Source organism: Tenrec ecaudatus, chromosome 16 (genome assembly GCF_050624435.1).
Source record: "Tenrec ecaudatus isolate mTenEca1 chromosome 16, mTenEca1.hap1, whole genome shotgun sequence".
NCBI classification, from domain to species: Eukaryota; Metazoa; Chordata; class Mammalia; order Afrosoricida; family Tenrecidae; genus Tenrec; species Tenrec ecaudatus.
This window is the reverse complement of record NC_134545.1, coordinates 108,775,200-108,797,023: the sequence shown is the minus strand read 5'-3', so window position 1 is coordinate 108,797,023 and position 21,824 is coordinate 108,775,200. Positions and strand designations below refer to the sequence as shown.

Sequence of the window (21,824 nt, the reverse complement as noted above, 5' to 3'; positions counted from 1 at the left end):
GAAGTCCTAGCAGCTAATAACCAATACGGGCTCCACCATATGGACACAGCCACTTGTCAGGCCACTCCTCGCCCAGCAAGCAGCTAGCAGAGCATGGTGAGGGTACGCGCACACGCACACACACACGTGCAGGCCGAAGCTCCTCCACCCTATGGGAGCCAGGTCCCCACCTCCCTGCGAACACCAAGGCTCCATAAAGAACCCAAGTCTCCTTTTGGGGCATGTAGGACGCAGAAGTCTGAAACGCCCCACGGGCTGAGCACAGCTCCCAGCCACTGCACAGGGGAGCCGGGTCAGGCTGAGAGGCACACACACGTCAGTGACCAGAGGCTGATCATGCTGCTCCGGAGCCCACACCTGCTCCAACCGCAGGTCCAGCTGGGCCACTCAAACTGAAGTTTAGGCCCCAGAAGCTTCTGCGACGGACTGCTTAAACGAGAGGGGCCGAGGAGAGATGGAGCTGGACAGGGGTGCAGCGGTGAACAGCATAGTAAGCTTTTCAATTCAAAGCGAAAAATACTGACAAAGAAATCAAGGTGCTGGGTAGCGACGTCATGACGATGGATGCTTGTGTGATCGGCTCTTCCAGAATAGGCAGGGACAGGGAAGGTTGAGCCCTCGGACCGTAGAAGCCCCTCAAACCATCAACACCAGCTAGCACCCCCCCCCCTCAAACTAGCAGTCCAAGCCATGGCATTGGGGCGAGTGAATTACATATGCTTACTCGAACCCAGCAGGCTAATGTTTTAGTGGATCATTTTGTATGGTCCTCAGATGATGGTGTGAATCTCTGAATGGCCCTTGCCAGGAAAAGAGCTCCCCACCCCTGCCCTGGAAGCTCCCAGCAGGACTGGAGCGAAACACATCAGCAAACAGTGCTTTCTGCTCTAAGGAGGTACCCTGGTGGCACTGTGGGTCAGGTGCTGGGCTAACTGCAAGGTCAGCGGTTCAAACCTACCAGCAGCTCCTCAGGAGAAAGATGAGGCTGTCTGCTCCAGGACAGACTCACAGTCTTGGAAACTCTATATGGGTTTGTGGTGAGTCAGAACAGACCCCAGGGCAGAGGGTGGGCAGAGCCCTCTTCCCAGAGCACGCACATCTGATGCTGAAGACAGAGAAGCAGGGAGGTTCAGGGGTCTTAAAATCGAAGCGTCAAGGGCTAGAGCTGAAGGGAGGATTGCTATTTGAGGACAGTCACGCAGCCTCACCAAGGGGCACTATTGGTAAGGTCTGTGACCAGTCCTCGCCTGCACCTCACCCACACGGAGGCTTAGTCAGAATCCCTGCAGGGGCAGTACTCAAGCTTAAATCATCCCGGGCACACCACTGACAATGCAGAAAGGGGCTCAGTACCCCTGCCGGGGGCTGTGGCCAAGCCCACCTCATCCCTGGAGTCCTCATCCCTGGAGAGCAACAGTGACCACAGGAAGAGGACGCTTAGAACCCCTGCAGGGGGCATTGCTCAGTCCATGCCCATCCCTTGAGCCCCTACCCTCAGGATGGACAACTGGCCTTAGCTGGAGGCAGAGCCATCAGGGGGGTCCACATCAGAGGGACTAATTAGCCTATCAGGATGACGACACTGGGTACTGTGGCAGGGAGTCCCCCCAGATGGTCCACATATCACACTAGTGGGACCACAAATCAGTAATGCCACTGCTACATGGTTCATAAAATATCCCTACTATCACCACATCCCAAGTGGCTCAGAGTGACTCCACGCGTGTCTCAGGGGCGTGCCACTGAACTCACAGGGTGTTCAAAGGCTACTGTTTGAGAAATCCACCGCCAGGCCTTTCTCAGGAGCCACCCCCAGATAACCCAGCCACTGGTGTCTGGGGTCTACAGCCCAGAGAGGTGAGATCTCTGGGTGTGAATGTGCACAGCAACATCATTCCTCATGGCCTCAAAGCCCCGTGCCCTTCAACAGTGGAGCGGATGAGCAGACGGTGGGCCCTGCCCACCCGGGGACTACACAGGTACCCCAGGGGACCAGCAGCCGATGCCAACGCCCGGGAGCAGCGAGCGAAAGAGGCAGATCCAGGGACTCCTGCCTGTCTGGGTCTGTTTCCACAGCCCTCTTTGAAAGGACCACACTTTGGAAGTGAGGAGCAGTTTCGTGAGGGACTGGCATTTGGGGGACAGAGGTGGGGGACAGGGGTGGGCGTGGTTATAAACAGGGAGGCCTTTGTGGTCAGGAGCATGTCCAGGATCTTGGCTGTAAGGTACATAATTAATTAAAACCCATGCTAAAATGGTTTAGAACCACAAACCAGGGAGGCCAGAGGGAGCGTGGCTCTGTTTCCTGGTGGTGATCCAGTTCTACAAAGTGTTGTCAGTGCGGGGACCCAATTGGCAGACACCAGAACCCACCGACCTGTGCATACCACAGCACTGGGATCTCCAATCATTTCAACACAAATCCTGAGGGACATTTGTCAAGAGCTCTCGAGGGGGATGACCAACAAGGCCCCCCAACCTCTCGTGTCATGAGCAGGGAAGAAAACACGCAGAGCACATAGATAGGCTGTCACCCGAAATGTGGGGTATGCAGACACCTGTGTGCTCTGGATCCTGAGAATAACGCGTGATGAGAACTCGGCGGGAAATACAAGCCGCCCCTCTCCCACAAGGGCCCCAGTGTTTGGTGTTTTTCCTCCCGGAGCAGTGTCAGGGCATAAAGCAAAGCCTCACGCTGACTTCAGGAGCCACTGTACTCTCCAGCACATTTCCCAGATAAGGATCCCGACACAGGCTTGGGGGCCGCTCCCGAGGGCGCCTGGAGACGCCTCTGTTCCCAAGACAACAGCCAGGGACCAGGCGCGAGGTGGAGCCCCTCCCGGTACTTACTTATTCTGCATCATGTTCATGATCACCCAGTCGAAAGGGTAGACGTTCTTCCCGATGAGGTTCTTAAACATGATGAATGTCTCCATCAGGAAATCCTGAAAGGAAAGGCAGACCGCTCACACTCAGCACAGGCCAGTCGGCGGGAAGGGAGGGATGGGGGTGCAAAGGACCTCGTTTTCAGTGGGATGAAATCACGCTAGCGATGCGTGAAGATGCAGTTCACGGGAGCTGGGGCCCAGGTCTCTCTGGCGAGCTGAGCACCCTCGCCTGTGACGGCTTGCTCAAGGAGGGCTTTGGAAAGAGCCCCTCAGACAGAGAGTGAGTGTCCACAGAGGACCTCAGTCCACGCTCTCTGCTTCTGTCAGTGGGGAAACAGGATGGCCATGGATATACAAGGATGGCTTCTCACTTTCTGCATATTTACGCTCAACCCGGTTGTTTTATCCATCAGAAACAAGGGCCACCAGGCTGATGTCTGATGTGGACAGACCATCCCCAGCTCACAAAGGAGTTGCCATTCCCGGTCTGGCTCGATTGTTTGTATCTATTCAACCTCTCACTGCCGTGACTTGATGACCACTCACAGAGACCCCGTAGGACAGGGTAGAGCTGCCCTTGTGGGTTTCTGTGACTGGAGCTCTAATGGGAGTAGAAAGCCTGTCTTCCTGGAGAGGAGCAGCTGGTGGTTTAGAACTGCGGACCTTGCACTTCGCAGCTCTGCGCGTAACCACTACACCACCAGAGCTCCCTTCCTGTCTTCACGTTAGACAAATGTTTGTCTTCGTAGACAGTGGATGGCATACCTTTCTATGCACCAGAAAGCAGCCTGACAGGCACAGTGCCAGACACAATGCTCGTTGACAGGTCGGAGCATAGCTGCTATCTGCCCATAGCGGCCGGACCTACAACAGAGCAGCCCCGGCCCAGCCTTGTGATGGTGGAGCCTGTGGAAGCAGCCACCGTATGGAGCCTTCGCACTGCGGGTCTTCCTCTCCTTGCTACACTCTCTGCTTTAGCGAGCACACCGTGCAGACACGGGAGCCGTCCTCAACGTAGTAATACAGTTACATTAATAGAATCGTTTCCAGGCAGCTACAGCGCGCGTCTCTTTGTTATTACAGACCATTGTACAAGCTGGCTGCAAAAAGGCCGTGGGAAATGGAATGGAATGATAATGGGACTTTTTTTTTTCCCCACAGAAATTTTGAAAGTCTTTTGCAGATACCTCGAATGTTTAATATAGCCGGCTTGAAGAGGGTGATAGGAGGAGCCTGGGGGATAGTGGTTACGCATGGAGCTGCTAACTACGAGGTCAGCAGTTCAACCCCCAGGAGCTCTGCAGGTGGAAGAACAGGATTACAGTCTCAGAACCCACAGGGGCCGTTCTCCCCTGTCCCACAGGGCTGCCGTGCATCACAATTGACTCAACGGCCCTGAGTTTGAAAGGGGTGGGTCATATCCCGAGGAGTGCCTGGATGATCATTGCTTCTTTTCACATGGAATTCACAAAATGAAAGTCTCCCCCAGAAATCCCAGCCCTCTGTAGACACGCAGCAAGCCAGGTGCGACCTGCCTGACTTCCAGGGAGCAGCGGATGCTGAAGCAGGACAGCTGCCACCCAGTGCTTCCAGGCAGGCCAAGCCCAAGGAGATCAGGGTCCCGTGGGGTTTGTCGTTCAGGAAGCAGACTTCCTGTTTTTTTTTGTTTTTTTCCCCAAAGTGCTGCTGGGTGATCTTTCCATTAACAGCCAAGTGCAGACCTCCTGGGGCGCCGCAGGGTCTTCCACAGAGCACAGCACCCCCATAAACCACATAGCCATGCCTTCTGGCTAATGCTCACGGGTCAATTTGAAACACACGGAGGCTGGAGTCTGCACTGCCTCGCCACCCCTCACGCATGCTGGCTCAGATGCCTCCTGGCTACGGTGGGGTGGGGGCTGAGTCCTCAGGGGGGTGGGGTGCTGAGTCCTCAGGGGCTCCCCACAGTGCCTGGCGGGTTCTGGAGACTTCCTCCAGGGCGGCACAGCAAACATGAGTGAAGAGCACCCAGCCCTCCCAGTGCACACACACTCTCTGGAGACACTCTCCGGTGCCCTGACCTGGCATATGCTTTCCGGGAACAGGCAAGGGGAAGGATTTAAGAGAAACCAGGCCACGACTGGAATTGCAGAATGGTGGACATTTCTCATTTATTTAATCTACGGAATCATAATTAGGTGCAATGGCTGTGAAGACCAAGGCGCCGGGTAGAATTTAAACAGCCGTCCCAGCCGAAAGTCCTCAGCCAGGACCTCTCAGGAAGATGTACTCGGTGGATCCAACACCAGGGGTTCCTTCAGATGCTGTAGCACTGGCTCCCACGCGTGGCAACTCCATACATGACAGATGACCTGTCCCTGGCCCACAGTCCTGATGGCCCATGTAACTGAGCCCACTGTTGCCAGCTATCAGCAGCTGATGTGACTGTGTAAGGACGCATTCTCTGTAAGCCCAAGAGCAATGTTGGTTTAGCTGAGTTTGCTGTGTGGTGGCAGCCCCAGCCTGGCCCCTGCCAGAAATTAACACTTGGAGGGACAGTAGGTGGCTCTGATGATCCTTGGATGAGAGAGAGAGGCCTCTAGGATAGGAGAGGCCAGTGACCCATACAAGGCCAAGACTGAAGAGTCAGTCAGCTGCCTATGATGTTCCCTGATCCCAGGCCCCGAGGACTAGAAGCTTCCTGGCTTTGCCTCTGAAATCCCTATTTGGCCATGCGGTCTCCCCACTTTGTCCAGCGGTCCATGCTGCAGGGACCGGGTTGCGATTCCCCCACCGGGATGGTGGAATTCAGTCGCATCTCTATTTGCATGAAATTGCTGCCTTTCTTACTGATCACTCTTCGGAGTCTAATAATTGAGACACAGGATCTGGTTTTTATTATTCTGGAAGAGAAGCATGTTTTCCCCCTCTTCCCCCTTATTTGTCCTCCCCCTTCTAAGGACACAATCCCATCCCTCATTAGTATGACTCTGCCGTCCAAGTCTAGCACTTTGCTGATCAAACAGAACACTGCACATTGTGGGAGCGGAGGCTCTGGGAGGTTTCCTTGTCGGGCCGCAGGGTGCGCTCACCATGGCGGTGGCTGGCGCAGCCAACAGAGGGGCCCCAAGATGGGGCCGAAGGGTGCAGGAAGCTACAGGTTGTCAGGTTGAGGGCTGGGAAGTGATGGTGGTCAGAAGACGCTAGCTGGCCCCGCAGGTGCCCACTCGACATTTTCCGCATCGACAATTCAGTGAGATGGATTGCCTCGATCAGGCTCTACATCACCAGTTGCTTTTGCTTTGCCACTTTGTCATCGTCAGCACCAGCCAGGCGGCGCTTCCTAATCAACCCTGGCCCTCGGCCTCCCTCTCGTCCTGGGAGCTACTGGTTTGTTCCTGCTGGCTCGGAGAGTGTGATGGCCACGGGAGGACCGGGGAAGGAAACCGGGCAGTTCCAATAATCACCAGCCAAGGAGACCAGAGCACAGACCTGTGTCTCTTCTTTCCAGATCCAGGGCCCCCTGCCCAGAGAAACGGTCCATCTCTCATACGCACAAAGGAATCCTGACCCAGCGACCGGGTTGACGTCTGTCTTCCTTGGCCTCACATCTCATCCAGAGCGATCCATGCAAATCCGATCAGGAAGCCAGCGCTTCCTCAACCGCCTCCTTCACTCCCACAGCCGGTGGCTTCCCGGTGTGCTCAAGACCGAAGACTCTGATAGGCAGCATACAGGCATCACCATTCTGCAGTGCCCAAGGGGGAACACCTCTCGGCAGGACCACTAAGCTGGGCTTCACCCCAGAGGGAGGACTGCTGGGTGACATCACATTGGCCGAAGCTTCACCCACAGCTTATGTGGCAAGTTCACGAGACACGTGGCTCACCTCGCAGAGGAGAAAGCAATCTCCAATGGCGAGTCAGCCTCCCCAGTGGACACGCTTGCCAGAGTTCTGTGTTCAAAATATCCAGAAATACCTCCCAAAGCTACTGGCTGGGAATGGCGTGCCCACACATGCACGCACACACACATACACACACACCCAGCAGAACAAACAGGAGGGGATTCCCTTCTAGATGTAAGAGAAAAATGCCCACAACATAACGTGTCACCATGAAAGCTCCTGAAAGGCTCTGGGGTACACTGGTGGGCATTCAAACAGAGAGAACCCTGGGAAGGGTGCTATATTCCAAGGGGTGCCAAGGGGGGACGGGTGGAGAAAGTGGTGCTTCATGAGAGACGAAGCACTGACAGAGGTATCCTGATGCCGTGGACTTAATGAAGCAACTTTGCTGCCCAGAGAGCAGGCAATAGAGGGACTTCCTTTGCAAGCCAGAGAGGGGAAATGTCCCCTATGGAGACCAGTGGACAGATCCATGTTTGGACTTGATCCTATACTAGGGAAGCTTCCAAACCCTGGTGGAAAACTCCCACTGTCATTCGACTCCATTCATCCAAGGATTTCCTGAAGACCCTGTGGTCCTACGGTTTGGACAGCTGTGCCCACTGGAAACCATCATCCTTCCACCGTGGGGGGATGCGTGTGCCGCGATGCCACCGGAAGCCATGCCACCAGCGTTCCACATACCAGCCTGCAGCCACGTGGCCGTCGGCATGCAAGAGGTGGGCTGGCACACCTGTTCTTTCTCTTTTCTAGGCTGGCCCTTCCTCCCGGGTAGAAGGGGCCGTCTAGGGGGCTGAGGAGAAACCGCTCCGTGACATGTGCAGTGGCTGCTAAAGAAACACAATCTGGAGCAGGAGGACCATCAGGTGGCAGGGGCTCCGTGAGCAGAGGAGCGAGAAGGAATTACTCAACAGAAAGGTATCGATCAATCGATCATCTCCATACCATGGGCTGGGCCATTTTCTTGTTGAACACACCCAAAGTGCACCTAATGTCATCAGGGAGATTCCGACTCACAAACCCAAGAAACCTCACTGCCGTTCTGACCCCACGACCACAGGACAGGGCAGACCTGCCCCTGGGAGTCTCTGAGGCTGCAACTCTGTACCAGAGCACAAAGCCTCATCTTTCTCCCGCAGGGTGGCTGCTGATCTTGTGGTTTGCAGTCCAATGCATAATCCACTAGGCCACAAGGACGTTCCAGAAAACAGTCACGGTCAGCACATCAATTACAACTCTCAGTGACCCTATAGGATGGGGTAAAACTGCCCTTTTGGGTTTCTGAGGCAGTACAGCTTTATGGGAGCAGACAGCCTCATCTTTCTTCCATGGAGCGGCTGGTGGGTTTGAACTGCTGACCATGTGGTCAGTCGTCCAATGTGTAACCGCTGCGCTGCCATGGAATGACCCATGGGGGCAGAGCAGAAGTGCTCCACAGGCCGTAAAATGTGGGTGGAATCAGATCTTTCTTTCCCACCTTAGGAAGTGGCAGATACACTCAAACTGCCTATCTCCCTGCAAGCTGAGTGCCCAACCCCGGGGCCACCAGCCCCACCTTTAGCAAGCACTCTCCTGGGATTTAAGTTTACAGCTGGCTTGGGACAAGAGAAGCAGCTCAGCCCTCTCTGTGGAGCTGGTAGATAGAAATGCAGGTGCCTGGTGGGGGCAGATTAACAAGAAAGCAAGAGGTCTACATCCCTTGCAGTGTGACTTTGCCGCCACCCGAGCCACACAAGCCTTTTTAAGGGAAATTGTCTGCAAATAATTGAGTTTTGAAACTGCTGTGTCTACGGATAACCCCTCCCTTCAACCCCGCCCCTGGGGAAATCAGGGCGACCATGCGGAGACCCCATCAAAGCGAGAGAGCACTCGCTCAGAAGGCCAGCCAAGAGCAGAGACTTTTCAAAGCCCGCTGGTATATACCTCTGTATACACACTGCCCAGGGCACCCAGTGCATCCTCCTCGACCACGGCCCTCACACGAGATGCTCCGTGCAGCCTGCAGGAGGACGGGTAGAGCCTGGCTCCCAGATGAAGGGCATGTTATTAATTGCGAAAGAGTTCTTCAGGGTGCCGAGCCTTCTAAAAACATGATGACTCCGTCTGGATTTGACCCTTGGAATTGTTGACGCGTCTCTTCTTTGAGCCTCCAGTGGCGTGCAGTGTGACAAATGGCAAGGTTGGGCTTCGCAAAACTGTGATGGCCCCAGCATCCCAGGGTGTGAACGTGAGAGGTGTTAGTTATTTGAAGCCCCCCTATTTTACGTTGCTCATGAACAATCAGTGAAAATCCAGACTCTTGCTCCTGGACTTCTAGCGGCAGAAAAAGAGCCCCAGTTTTCAGCGTAGATGCCTTTGTGTCTTCGGGAATTAAACACACATCCAACACACACACAGCAGAGGGGGCTTCCGAACCTTTGTGAAAATGTTCACTATCTGTGAATTCCAACTTTCCGCAACTTGTTGAAGCCCCTTCCAGTGTATCAAGTGCCCTGGTGGCCGAACGGCTCCTTGTTGGGTTACTAGCCATGAGGTCATCAATGGCAAGATGAGCTCTCCTATCCTGTAAACAGTGACAGCCTTGGAAACCCACAGGGGCAGTTCCGGTGGCTGGAAGAAGGAATGGGTGCGATGGCAGGGGAGGATGAGAGGGGTGTGTGTGTGTGTGTGTGTGTGTGTGTGTGTGTGTGTGTGTGTGTGTGTGTCCGTACCCACTGCTATCCAGTATGAAGCCCATTCTCACTCACAGTGGCTCTCCATACTTCCCCTCAGATGGTGGATTGGAATCGCTGACCTGATGGTCAGCAGCCCATGCCTAACCCACGGCATCCCCAGGGCCCTCTGTGTGTACACTGGTAATAGATGCTGTGGCAGCTACATTATCAACTGTCAACTTGAGGAAGGGGTGGAGTCTAGCCTGTCAATCAGGTCACAGCTTGATAACCTCATTTGGAAGTACGAAGGAGATAAATAACTCACTGGAGGCCAGACACACTCTCTGCTTCATCTTCCTGTTGACAGGCCACATGGAGCTATGCTGATGGCAGCCAGAGACTTGGAGTGGGAAGAGCCACGTGGAGACCCATGCCAGTGCTAAAAGGCTTCCACCACCACTGGACCCTCAGGACTTTCCACCCACTGTCCTGGGATCTTCCTGCACTCAGCATCACTGCATGTTTTGCTTGAGTCTGAAGAAGAGTTCACGGACTAGTCTTGGACATATGGGCTAATATTGGACTTACGGACTTGATCTGGACTGGGCTGCGATGTTTTCTTAATGTACAATGTGATATAAAGTTCTCTCTTACACATATACAGGTGTCTATGATTTATTTTTCTAGCTAACCCGGACTAACATAAATGCTAAGACTCTGGTATTGGAATGAATCACTTTTTCTAGAAGGCACATGAAAAGTCCCCTCTTCTTCTCTTCCCTGCTCAAGAAAGACATTCAGGACAGGGCTGTTGGTGCTGGGGATGCCAGGACATCTCGGTATACTCCTTGGTGTCCCAGGATTCCACAGGCATGAGGTAGGAGACGTCAGACCCCCCAGCGTTGAGATCGCCACGCCCTGGGAGCCTGCCAGCCCGTAAGGGTGCAGCTTTGCAGAGTTTGCCCGCCATGTGGCAGTGCAATTTCAGGTCATTACAGAGGTAGCGCCCAAGCGGTAAATCCCTCCCCACCTGACTTTCCCTAATTAAGTTGGATGGTACTTTGACTGGGGATGGCAGGAGGGCACTGTGGACTGATGCCGGGAGACCCCAGTTAATTAACGGTGACAAATGACCGTGTGATTGAAGGCCGCAAAGACCCGGCCGAGGACAGCAGGTAGCGGCACTCTGTCCGCGGGCGATTCGGTCACGATCCCAGGTCATTGGAAAAGAGGCCACACAGGAAACTGGACCTGGTCTAGCTCAGAGGTGACACCGGGTTAGGGGGTGGCAGCACTACATCTGGTTAATTGGCCACCTTTCTGGAATGAGATCGGAGGCGAGTTCCGACGCACCCACCCTCAGAAGACAGACCACAGAATTCCCTGAGGGCAATGCGGACCGGACCACCCCCAACACCCGGAAGATGGTCATATGAGAAGGGCCAGGGCCACACTCACCACCACATCGGTCCTCATCTTGCCAAAAGTCTTGATCAAATGGGCGTAATGGTAGTCTTCCATCTGCCGCAGGATCGCAGTCATGCAGGCCACGAAGTTGCCCTGTTAATAAACGAGGCGGAGAGGGGACTTAGAGGCGCAGAGAGAGACCCTGTGGGGGCAGGTGGAGACAGCCCGAGGGGAGGACTTAGGCTGTTTGGGAAGGAGCTGGCCCTACAGCATGGTGACCATGCCAGCACCCACGGAAATGGTCACTTCCAAGGGTTGACTCGTGCTCTGTAAATTCTGCCTCCATTGGAGGCTCGGGGGAGTGAATGAAAACCACAGCCCTCCCCTCTCCAGGAGGAGACGTGGGACCCGGGCCTGCATTCATCAGCCGGGCACGCCTTGCCAGACGACCAGCCAATGTGACCTTACCATTCCAAGCCCTGGATTTTGTATTTATTGGCCACATTCCCAAGGTGCCCTGGTGACACAGTGGGCTGAGCGCTGGGCTGCTAGCCAGAGGTCAGTGGTTCGAACCCACCAGTCGCTCCTTGGCCACAAGATGAGGCAGTCCACTTCTGTAATGATTTACAGCCTCTGAAACCTGAAGACGCGGTCCTATGCTGTCCTGGAGGGTGGTCCTGTGTCTGCACCAAATGGCAGGCAGGGGCTTTGGGTTAGGGTCGTCTCTCCTCCGCCTTCAGAGAAGATGGTGCTTGCTAGCATCCGGGCCTCCAGAGCAGAAAACAACACGCGTGACATAGATGCTCCAGAGTTAGCGCCAGGGACGGAGACGCCATCACTCAAGTGGCCTGCCCCTTCCTGAAGCCGGCTGGCAATCTCCTCTCGGGCCGGCCAGAGGGAGGACTTGGATTTTTCAAAGTCGGCCCACATCCCCCCTTGGCCAATTTAGAGGCAATCACCACGGGCTGCACAATGAGTTATGGTCCAACCACTGCCGCCTCCGCCGCCGCCACAAGAAGCCGAGGGGAGGGCAGGCTCATCAGAATGCAGAGTAGGGGAACTGGGAGTCTCTCCTGGCAGATGGGGCTGGAGGGAAAGGAGAGGAAGACAGGAAGCCGAGTCCTGGTAGAAGGAGCAGGCCCGGCAAGGTGGGGCTGGCACTGGTGCGGGCCCAAGTTGTACTGGGTTTTTCTTCTAGCCACCTGGAGATGTGCAGAAGAGAGGCCTGGCAATCTTCCATGAAGACCTGACCAAACTCACCACCTTCCACTCGGTTCCCACTCAAAGCAACCTGACCAGGCAGAGTGGGACTTCCGCTGTGACTCTTTGTGGAGTCTTCACCCCCACCCCCCCCACCCTGTGAGGTTACAGTCCAGCAAGCCCCATGGAGCAGTTCTGCTCTGTAATTCACAGGGTCACCGGGCATCAGAATCTCCTGAAGGGTGACAGATGCGGCTTTGGTTGACCGGACAGTGCTCGGTCTGTGTGTGTGCTGAGTGCCCTGAGGGCTGGGTGGGTGGGTGGACAGGCAGGAGGCCTGTGGCCCAGCGTGTGGCCAAGAACATCTGAACGGCTTCTTTGATCTTAAATGCTCCCCCCAAGATGAATGGCATCTTAAGGAATGGACAGCAGCACCCCTCTGCCCCCAACCAGCCGGTATGAGTCAGGTGGGGTGATAGGCTGAGGCATCTTTTAAGACCGGGCACCCATCCCCCTAATTAAACTCGTTCCCCAATTGCATTCTTTCACGGTCTCGATGTTTATAAGCAGTATATTCGAACACGGAAGGGTCTTTCATATTAATTTGGAATGTTCGTTCCATGGCAGAGTGTTAAAGGCAGATGCTCCCCCTGCCCCCCTACCAATCTGTTTGTATCTATAGCACACACAGATGCTTCCAAATGAGTCCTCCAAGGAGCCATCGTGTAAATTGAATAAATACAATAACGGGAATACGGTGGCCCCCGTTTGCTCCGAAACGTAAATTATTTGTGAATGATGACAATTGCCGAGGCTCAGACTCCGCGCTGGTGTTCGGGGAACGAGCGAGGGGATGCCTGTCTTCCATGGGAGGCACGAGCTGCAAGGTGGCCAACGTCTGGTGGTGAGCACGGACTTCTGAGGCACCTCCGTGTTTGGTCTCCTGCTGAGAAATATGGTCTTTGGGCTTGCGTGCTCCAGGGGGGATGAGACCCTTTGGGGGCATCAACGTGACAGCTCAGTGGACAGGATGTGCACATGGATGAGGGCTTCACACCCACGGCTTCATCCCGCCACCCCACCGACCCCTCCTTGCCCCCATTTCACAGACAGCCAGACTGAGATATCAACACAGCTGGCTGGGAAGGCGACGGTGCCAAGTGACCGGCCAGTCAGCGAGCTGGCCAGCTGACCGATCTTATCCTCAGCAAGATGGACCGACATGGTGACTGCAACCAGCTCCCGCAGAGAAGAATCTGCGAGAATGGCTCAGGACCGGGCAAGGCTCCCATCTGCGGTGCTCGAGACTACTGTGGGGCGGACCGGACACGAAGTTACATTCCGTCCTTGAGAATCGTAGGGCCTGCTGACGATCGACACGGACCCGATGGCCTCGGTTTTACGATCACAAAACAGCGGTGAGAGAAAGTGGAGGAGGAGGAAGACACCCAGGGGCACTGTCCTTCATTCCACCTCGGGACCTGGTCTACTGCCCACTGGACTGGGCGCCCTTCCTCCACAAGAAGAGGTACACCTAGCAGGCTGCTGCTAGGTGCCACGGCCTTGAGGCCAGCTCCCAGCAGCCTCAGGTGGCGGCGGAGGAAGGACCCCTTCCCAGGGGCTGAACACCAGGCCTTTCTTCTCGGAGCTGTCTGGTGCGTTTGCACCGTGGACGGGCAGTGGGGAAGTGAGCACAGGGCCACTGTGTGACAAGACTCCTTCAGAGAAAGGTGCTCCCGTTAACTTACTGCACGTCTAGATGGCTTGGCCACGGACACTGAGCCCTTGGGGTGGCTCAGACCATAGTCAGCCGCCTGCAGTGGGAAGCAATCTAGCCACAGGCTTCACGTAGCAAGTCAGGTTGGCCGGGCAAACTCAAGCCAGCCTTGAGGGCAGAGTCGAAGAGGCGGGAGTCTGAGGGGCGCGAAGGGGAGAGCCAGGTACAACAGGAGTCGGGCCAGATGCCCAGCCCGGGTGGCGCGGCAGGAGCGGACTACCAGGCAATGCCAAAGTGTGTGAGCGACCCTGATGCCGGGAACAAAAGCCAAGGGGGTCGGCAGTGCCCAGAGAGCGAGCAGGTCCTGGGAACCCAAGGATGGCACCAGGAAGCCCTTTCGCTGCAGGAGAACGTGGGATAGGAGGAGGCCGTCATGAGGAGGAATGGGAACTGGTCAGGGGCCAGGCAGCCAGGGTCATGTGCCCTCTCTGTGTAAGCAAAGGATGCAACCATCTCCAGGGAGCCCCACTCCTTCTCTGGGCAAGCACACTTGCCACGTCAGCTCGAGTCAGAGTTGAAGCTTGGAGCCTCCTTAAGGAAGTGAGAACACACCTGGCACCACATCTGGGCCAGCGCCCCTGGCACCGCTGACCCTGGCCGGCAGGGACGGGTGTTTCTGGTAGGGAGGCAGCAGGGGTGGCCATGGTTTCCTGAAGACATAACATGGACAGCCTCTCAGGGCTGGGAGCTGGGGGGAGGCACGCATTTGGGGAGGTTATTGGTGAAAATGGGGATGGTGGAGAGCTACACAAGATAGTTTTTAATCCCACAGGCCCGAGGAGAAGGACGACTCTTCCACGGTCGCTGATTTCTTTTCAGAGCCTTCTGAAATCACAGGACAGAGAGGAGGGCCGTGTGGGCTCAGACACGGCAGCGATCGTGAGGATGGCACAGGATCGGGCAGTGGGAGGTGATCGGGTAGACCCCAACCCTCAGGGCCCAAGCGCAATGGGGCTGGACTATTGTGACCGGCAGAAACAGATGGCTGGGTCTTCCCTCGGAGGCACTGCTCTGAGCCTGGCACCTCCACCCACCGGGCAAGGCACTGTATTCGGCACGGGGCTCACGCTCTGTGTGGGGCACACACACACACACTTCCTCTGTGGCACACAGACCACAGGGCACAAAAGGTTAACTCTCTGCGGAGGGACCTCCGGGCAGCCCCACACCTGAGGAGCTGTTGGAGGTGGGGCAGGAGCCCAGAAGCACCAAATCAGGGTGATTATATTTGATCTCCAGGTGAAGCCTCGTAACGATTTTCGGATGCGTCTTCACCAAGCACACACAAGTACTTTGAAGAGGATTCCTCATTTCGATGTTTAACTCCCAAGACAGGGGTGAGAATAAACCCGCCTCATAATCATCATTAAAAATTAAAGAAAGAGTTATCCTCCAGTGACATTTTCAATACGTGCCCAGATGTCACCTATCAAGCATTGGAGTGACACCAAAAGAGGAGGGATTTGGCGAGTCGAGGCTGGGTTACCTGCGGGGGAAGAGGCAAGGCAGAGAACTGACTCCAGGAGACAACAGCATGCAGATGGGCCACAGGAAAAGGGAGCTGTTGAGTGGACTCTTCCTATTAGAAGGCAGGAGTGACTGGACATCAGTCCAGGTCCAGGACTCCTCTTGAAGAACCCCAGGGAACAGAAGGACGTTCTGATTGCAAGAGGGCGAGTTAAAGGAAGCGATTTTTTAAGGGTTCTACTGTCCCGAGGAAACTTACAAAGACAGACGAAGGCGCCTGAAACCTAAAGACGAAGAGCATGGCAAACTGGTCTGCAGACGCCCAAGAATCACCCGGCGCTGATGCTGACCAGGGAGAGGGCTCCCTGCCCACACATCAGAGACAAGTCCCTAATGACATGGGCACCTGCATTTTCACCGGAAAGTTAGACAGAGGGCAATGAGGTCACCGCAAGAGAGGAGGAGAGGACTCAGAGCTGCAGACAGTGGCTGGAGCGGTACCATGTGAGGAGGGTGATGGGGGTTCTCCGCACGAAGTCACACAACCCCCAAGCCAGGCTCCAGAGATGACAGGGGCCCCAGTAAGAGAGGATGCCCAGGAGGGGGAACACAACATGACAGATGTCCTGAAAACACCGTGTTGTCTCCTACATGCCTGCTCTCAGCATGGCAGCAAGGGGATGCCCCATTAGGCCTGGACAGAGGCCTGCACGGTTATTCCTGGACCAGGGGAGGCTGCGACCAGGTTACACAGAAGAGAGGCCAGACCATGGAGCCAGGTGGCTGAGGCTGCTGAAAATCCCCAGGCCTTCACTGTTCAACCACACATCAGCAGGGGAGAGTCTTCTTTGGAACAACTGACCGGTCAAGCAGAGCGTTCCTCCCAAGACTGGGCATGAACTTGCCAACCACACAGGCTCAGAAACCCGCAGCGACACGTCCTGCTTTAAAGCCCACCGGCCACACGTGTGGACCCCCAACGATGGGGACACAGCAGAGTGTTGTGCAACTTCTAGGTCTGTTGTGTTTGTTGGAGGGTGGGGGGAGGGGAGGATCAGCCCCGAGGCAGCTGACAAGTCACACCAGTTTAGCAGCTCAAAACCGGTTTCTGAACCACACAGACTACCTGCTATCTCATCCCAAAGCTCCATGTCAGCATAAGAAAGGGACTGGGAACCATCTGGGGAAGATGGGAGACAGGAACAGGGGCGTGCCAGGCTTGAGGTTGCTTTCCAGATTCTCATCCTCGCCCCATGGAAACTAAGAGATAACGGGAAGCTCATGCAAGCAATCTGTCGATGAAGAGGAACTTCAAACCGCACACACAGGAGGAAAAGCAATCAAGAGAGACACTACGGAGAGTTGTCTCTGTTGAATGGTGAAGGTGGGGCGAGTTTTCAAACAAGTTGCTCTCCCAGGATTTAAAATAACAAGAACCGACTCAAGAAGACGCCATAGGATCAGCCGTTCAAAGTCACCAGCTGCTCCCGGTGCTAAAGATGAGGCTGCCCTCGCCTGTACGCACCACTCTCTCGGAAGCCCACAGGGACAGCTCTACCCTGTTCGGACTCCACCGGCCACTGTGCCATTGCTTTGGTTTGGCTGAGTGCTGAACAAAGTTCGCATGAGATGCAGTCACAAGGCAGAGTCAGGTGCTGCTGTTCAAATGGCGATGCCCTGGTTTATACCTTTTCCAGACAGACGATCCTTGATGAAATTGGGAATGTTTGTGTTTTGCTGCTTTTCTCATTAGGGACAAATTCATCCTTATCTTTAAAAATGCCTCCAAATGATGGATGGCTAATGAGCTAGCTACATGAACTGCACAAAACTGAAAATAGCACTGGTGAACTACGCTAATGTCACATTGTAGTGATTTTCAAGCATGGGGAACAAGTGCAAGTGCTTAGTCTAATTCACAGAGTGGCAGGAGCTCATGTCATTCCAGAAGTGGATGGGAAGAAATCTAATTTTGAAATCAAAATCGATTCCAATTTTGCCGCGGCTGTAACTGGAGCCAAGCCTTTGTAGGAAAAACATACCGGGGGTAATGTTTGGATTCTAAGTTGCTCATAACAATTATTTGCTACTTATTCAATGTAAGAATTTAAACATCAATTTACACATGTTCTGAAGGATGAAACTAAGTTACCTGATCAAATTCGACGTCTAAACATGTTTTACGACACAGTGAGAAATGCACACTTTGCATGCAACTTCTTCCTAAAATGCAATTATTGCTAGAACCAAGACAAGGTGGGGAAAGCTAAAAGCCTAGACTTTATTTTTCATAAGCTGAGTAAATCTGGTCAGATTAGAGCCTTAGGAAGTTTAGGATGTCGTGTCTCATCCATGATACACCGTATCTGTAAATACTGCAGTAGGAACACGGGGAAGTCAGGCAAAAGAAGCACTTACTAATGGAGGAGAATCAATACGACTGTCTTCGTTTTTGAAAAACTGATTTCAGTCGCTAAAGAACACTATTATTGTCTTACTTAAAGTTTACAGCCGAAACGCCTTCTTTGGGGAAGATAGAGATTCCCCACGTGATTCATGACAGGACAGAGTTCTCTATTTTACCCACATCAGTGTAGTGAAAAGTGGGCTGAGGGATTTTGGTGCGTAACAAGTGTTAAAAAATAAAATAATAAAATCAAAATTAAACTCACACTCACTGAGTAGATTTTGACTCACAGCGACCCTACAGGACAGAACGGCACTGCCTCTGTGGGCTTCTGAGACTGCAGCTCTTGACAAGAGTAGAAAGCCCCTTCTTCCTCCCATAGAGTGACCTAGTGGTTTCGAAGCACCGACCTTATGTTTGGGAGCCTGACAGGTAACCACTCTGCCACCAAGGCTCCCTTAATGAAGAAGAAAAGATTTTTAAAATCTGAAGTAAGAGAAAATTGTGTAACAGAAACACAGATGTCAATTACTAATGACCATACCTCCGCCTCACTTATTCAATCTCGTTTTCCGACATGTTCCAATGACGATCATTAAAGACAAGCAAACTCCCTGCCATCAAGGCCATGCTGGCTCAGTGGCCCACTGTGGGTTTCCGATCTGTAGCCGTGAATGAGCGAAGAAAGCCCCGCTTTCTCCATACAGCTGCTAATCATGCACCTGGTAACCACGGCACCACCGGGGCTCCTGCTAGTGAGGGGCTACACAGGAAAAAGCCTGTTATCATCGTGGTGGCTAGGTACCGCCGAGTCAGTCCCAACACACAGCCACCGCAATGCACCGCAGAGGAAGCACTGCCCAGCCCGGTGCCATCCCACAATCGTTGCTGCGTCGGAGTCCATCCGTCTCCGTGAAGGCTCCTGCCAGTCTGAAGAACCAGGCTCCCCGAGAAGGCGGCCCTAACAAACTTGGAGGAAAGCCCTAACTGGTGAGGAGACACAAAAGGGCACGTTTTATTGGCAAACACCACCCTCGGCCGACATCCCTTGAGCGTGGGCCCTGTGGAAAGCCTGGAGCTCCTGGCGGTCAGTCCGAAGGCCTCTGTCCAGGACACACCGAGAGCTGGCCCGGGGCAAGGCTGCCTCAGGGGCAGGACATGCTCTCAGCCCCGGGAATTGTGTCGGGAAGATATTGGGGGGATGAGGGGGGCAAGAAGTGGGGAGAGGGAGAGACGCTGGAAGAGACCCTTTGGCCAGCGTGGGACCATTGAGACTATTTGGGTATCAAAATCAACAGTGAGGGCAACGGGTCCCAACACTGACTTTCTTTCATCCAGTGTTGTGGGGTCTATAGATCAAGGTCAGAAAAGACGCCCTGGGAACAAGTGGGTGATACGTGGGACTGGTGAGCACAGGCCAGCAGTTCAGACCCACCGCTCAAGGGAGACAGAGGGTCTCCACTTCCATAAGGAGTTACCATCTCAGAGCCCCCAGGTTTTATTTTGTTTGATGGGGTCCCTAGGAGCCAGAAAGGATGCGACGGCAATGAGTTCTACGGATGAAAAGTGGCGGCACTACCAGGCAGGGGCTGGATTACGAAGTGCAAGGCCAGTGGTTCAAAGCCACCAGCTGCTTCGACGAGGATCGCTGATGCCAACGGGTCCCATGAAGATTTACAGCCTCAGAATCCATATATATATAGGGCAGTTATAAGTCACAATGGACTCAGTGGGAGTGGGCTTGGATGTTTGGCACACTAACAGAGAGAGAGAGAGAGAGAGAGAGAGAGAGAGAGAGAGAGAGAGAGAGAGAGAGAGGAGACTAAAAAAATGCAGGGGGCAGAAAACAAAAGAATGGGAAAATGGTAATTCTCTACTCCTAAAGTTATGGCCGATCCGGGCAGGATGTTCCCAGATGTTAAACGGTTAGGAGAAAGGCTGTCACTTCCCGTGGCCTCATGGGATCAGCCCACGGATATTTCTTATTAGAGGATGTGCCACCTGGTGAGGTGAATGCCAAAGACACATTGTGACTGAGGTACCGCTTTTTGGTACAAGTATTGAGTCACCTGGATAAGATAAGTTGGCTCCAGATTGCGAGGGATTTGGTAAGACAACTCGCCAGGATGCCTAGACCAGCAACAACGGGGACAGGACATGCAGAGTCGCCATCAGATTGTACTGCTGCTCGCTCTTCAACCACGTCCTCAGCTGACCCGGCATACTCGTGGCCGTAACAGGAAATCTCCAGACTCTCTTTGTAAACGAGGTAAGTCTGGCAGGAAAGAGTGCAGAGGGACGAGGCAACAGCAAGGCTGGCTAGGTGGTTAAGGCCCAGGTCCACCTGGCTGGGCTATGCTTCACCGTGATAGGGCAGCTGGTGAGAATGAAATTGGGCAGTTACATGATGATGCGATTTGGCAGTTAGGTGAGGATGGAGCTCTTTCACTTAGGGACCTGATGAGGTCATCTTCCATTGCCACGTGCTGGTTTTCACACCACAACCTGGCTCTTGGGCCTTCACTGTGTTGAAAACGCTCTAGGGGGTCTTATTTTGGCCATGGGCAGAACGATCCTTCAGAGAGATGTGAAACATTCAAGTATGATATGTCAGAACAGCCGGTGCTAGCTTCTGCTTTGGACGCACGCGCGCACGCACACACATGTAACAGCACACCTACAGAAGACAGACACACACGCAGTTAACCTCAGACGGGCTAGTGGCAGACAGGCATGCACACACACACACACACACACACACACACAGAATGGGATAGTTCAAGGAGAGACTATAGATAGAAGTTGTATGCTGCTTCATACTGTTGGCTCCCCCTATTCCCAACCAGCATTCCAACAACAAAAAAAGTTTTTTCATGAAAAGCCAAGGTTTAAAAACAACGTCTACTCACAGTCTGTTGGAGGAGACACCCATGACCACAATAATTAAGACCCAATGTTGCAAACACTGTACAAGGCAGCCATTCAGGACAGAAGCTCTAGGGGATGCTAAGGAGGAGACTTTCACGGTCCAAAGAGCTACTTCTGAACAGACTCACAGGAGCACAGGCAATGATGTGACCATTTGAAGACACGGCGGGAGGGGACTGTGTGTTGTAAAAATCAAGGAATCTGCTCTGCATAAAATGTTTCAGGAGCTGGGGTGGAGGTTTTAAAAGAATTGTTATTGCGTGTGCATTTAAAGTCCCCCCATATTTACTCCTGTGGAACGGGCCCTTCCCTGCTGGGCTGCCCCGTGGCCCATGTGGAGGCCTCTCCAGTCGACGTGGAAAAGAAGATAAGGACGGGCGTCCCAGTGGGAGAGAAGTGCGCCCTCGCTCTCTCTGGTCCTTGTTTTGTGCCATGCTTTCCGTGGGCACAGGTACAGAGATAGCTGCATGACGGAGAGTTAGTCTAGGGGCCACAACCAAAGGTCTTGGTGGCAAGCAGGGTGGGATCTGCCCTGGGCCAGGCTCAAGCGTGCCGTAGAAAGTACCACAGGTGACTTAGTCCCCCGGGGCCTCAGTTTCCTCGTCTGAAAACTGTGATGATGGACACACTCCATTCCTGACAATCTGGTCTCAATGAAACAGCACCTATGGTCCTGGCACCTGCGTGTCCCACGGGTCTGCCTTCATGTATGACGAGTGCAGCTTCGCCAGGAGCTTTGCCGCTCCAGTCCCACTGCTCCCACTTCGCTCAGGTGCCCGGAAGAAGCCACTCTTTCACCTGGACTTCAGAACCATGGAGCCGAGTTTGGGGCAAATCCCACTGGGATTTTAATCGGAATTCCAATGACGTTTCACAGTGAACTGAGGAGGCTTGCGCTATCGGAGCTCCAGCAGAGACGCACAAACTGCCTGTCTTTGCGCCAGCCTGTCTTCTTCCCATTTCTGAGTACTGTGTGGTGTTCATCACAGAGATTCTTAAAGAGTGCTTTAAGGACCACTCCTTTGCTTTGGGTGGGGAGTTATCCCCCAACCAGGCTTGTCTTATAGTTTTATTTACACACTTGGGAGCGCAATGGAATTTGATGTTTATTTTGTCAGCGGACTCACAGAACTCGTTATTGCCGCCAATTGCTTTTGTTATTTGCGGGACTCTTCATTTATGTCAACTCACGTTCATCTAGAACGGTACA

General features: G+C 53.9%; 1 protein-coding gene across 4 annotated transcripts in view; it reads right to left on the bottom strand.

Annotated features, from left to right (window-relative positions):
- Nucleotides 1-21,824, bottom strand: part of DOCK1 (dedicator of cytokinesis 1) — a 434,492-nt gene that overhangs the window by 125,616 nt on the left and 287,052 nt on the right. For all 4 annotated transcript variants that reach the window (XM_075534789.1, XM_075534791.1, XM_075534790.1 and 1 more), the window contains exons 28-29: nucleotides 10,887-10,988; nucleotides 2,851-2,945 (exon numbers count right to left, since the gene is read on the bottom strand). In XM_075534789.1, coding sequence (XP_075390904.1) covers nucleotides 2,851-2,945; nucleotides 10,887-10,988 — 197 coding nt within the window. The remainder of the gene's footprint in view (nucleotides 1-2,850; nucleotides 2,946-10,886; nucleotides 10,989-21,824) is intronic.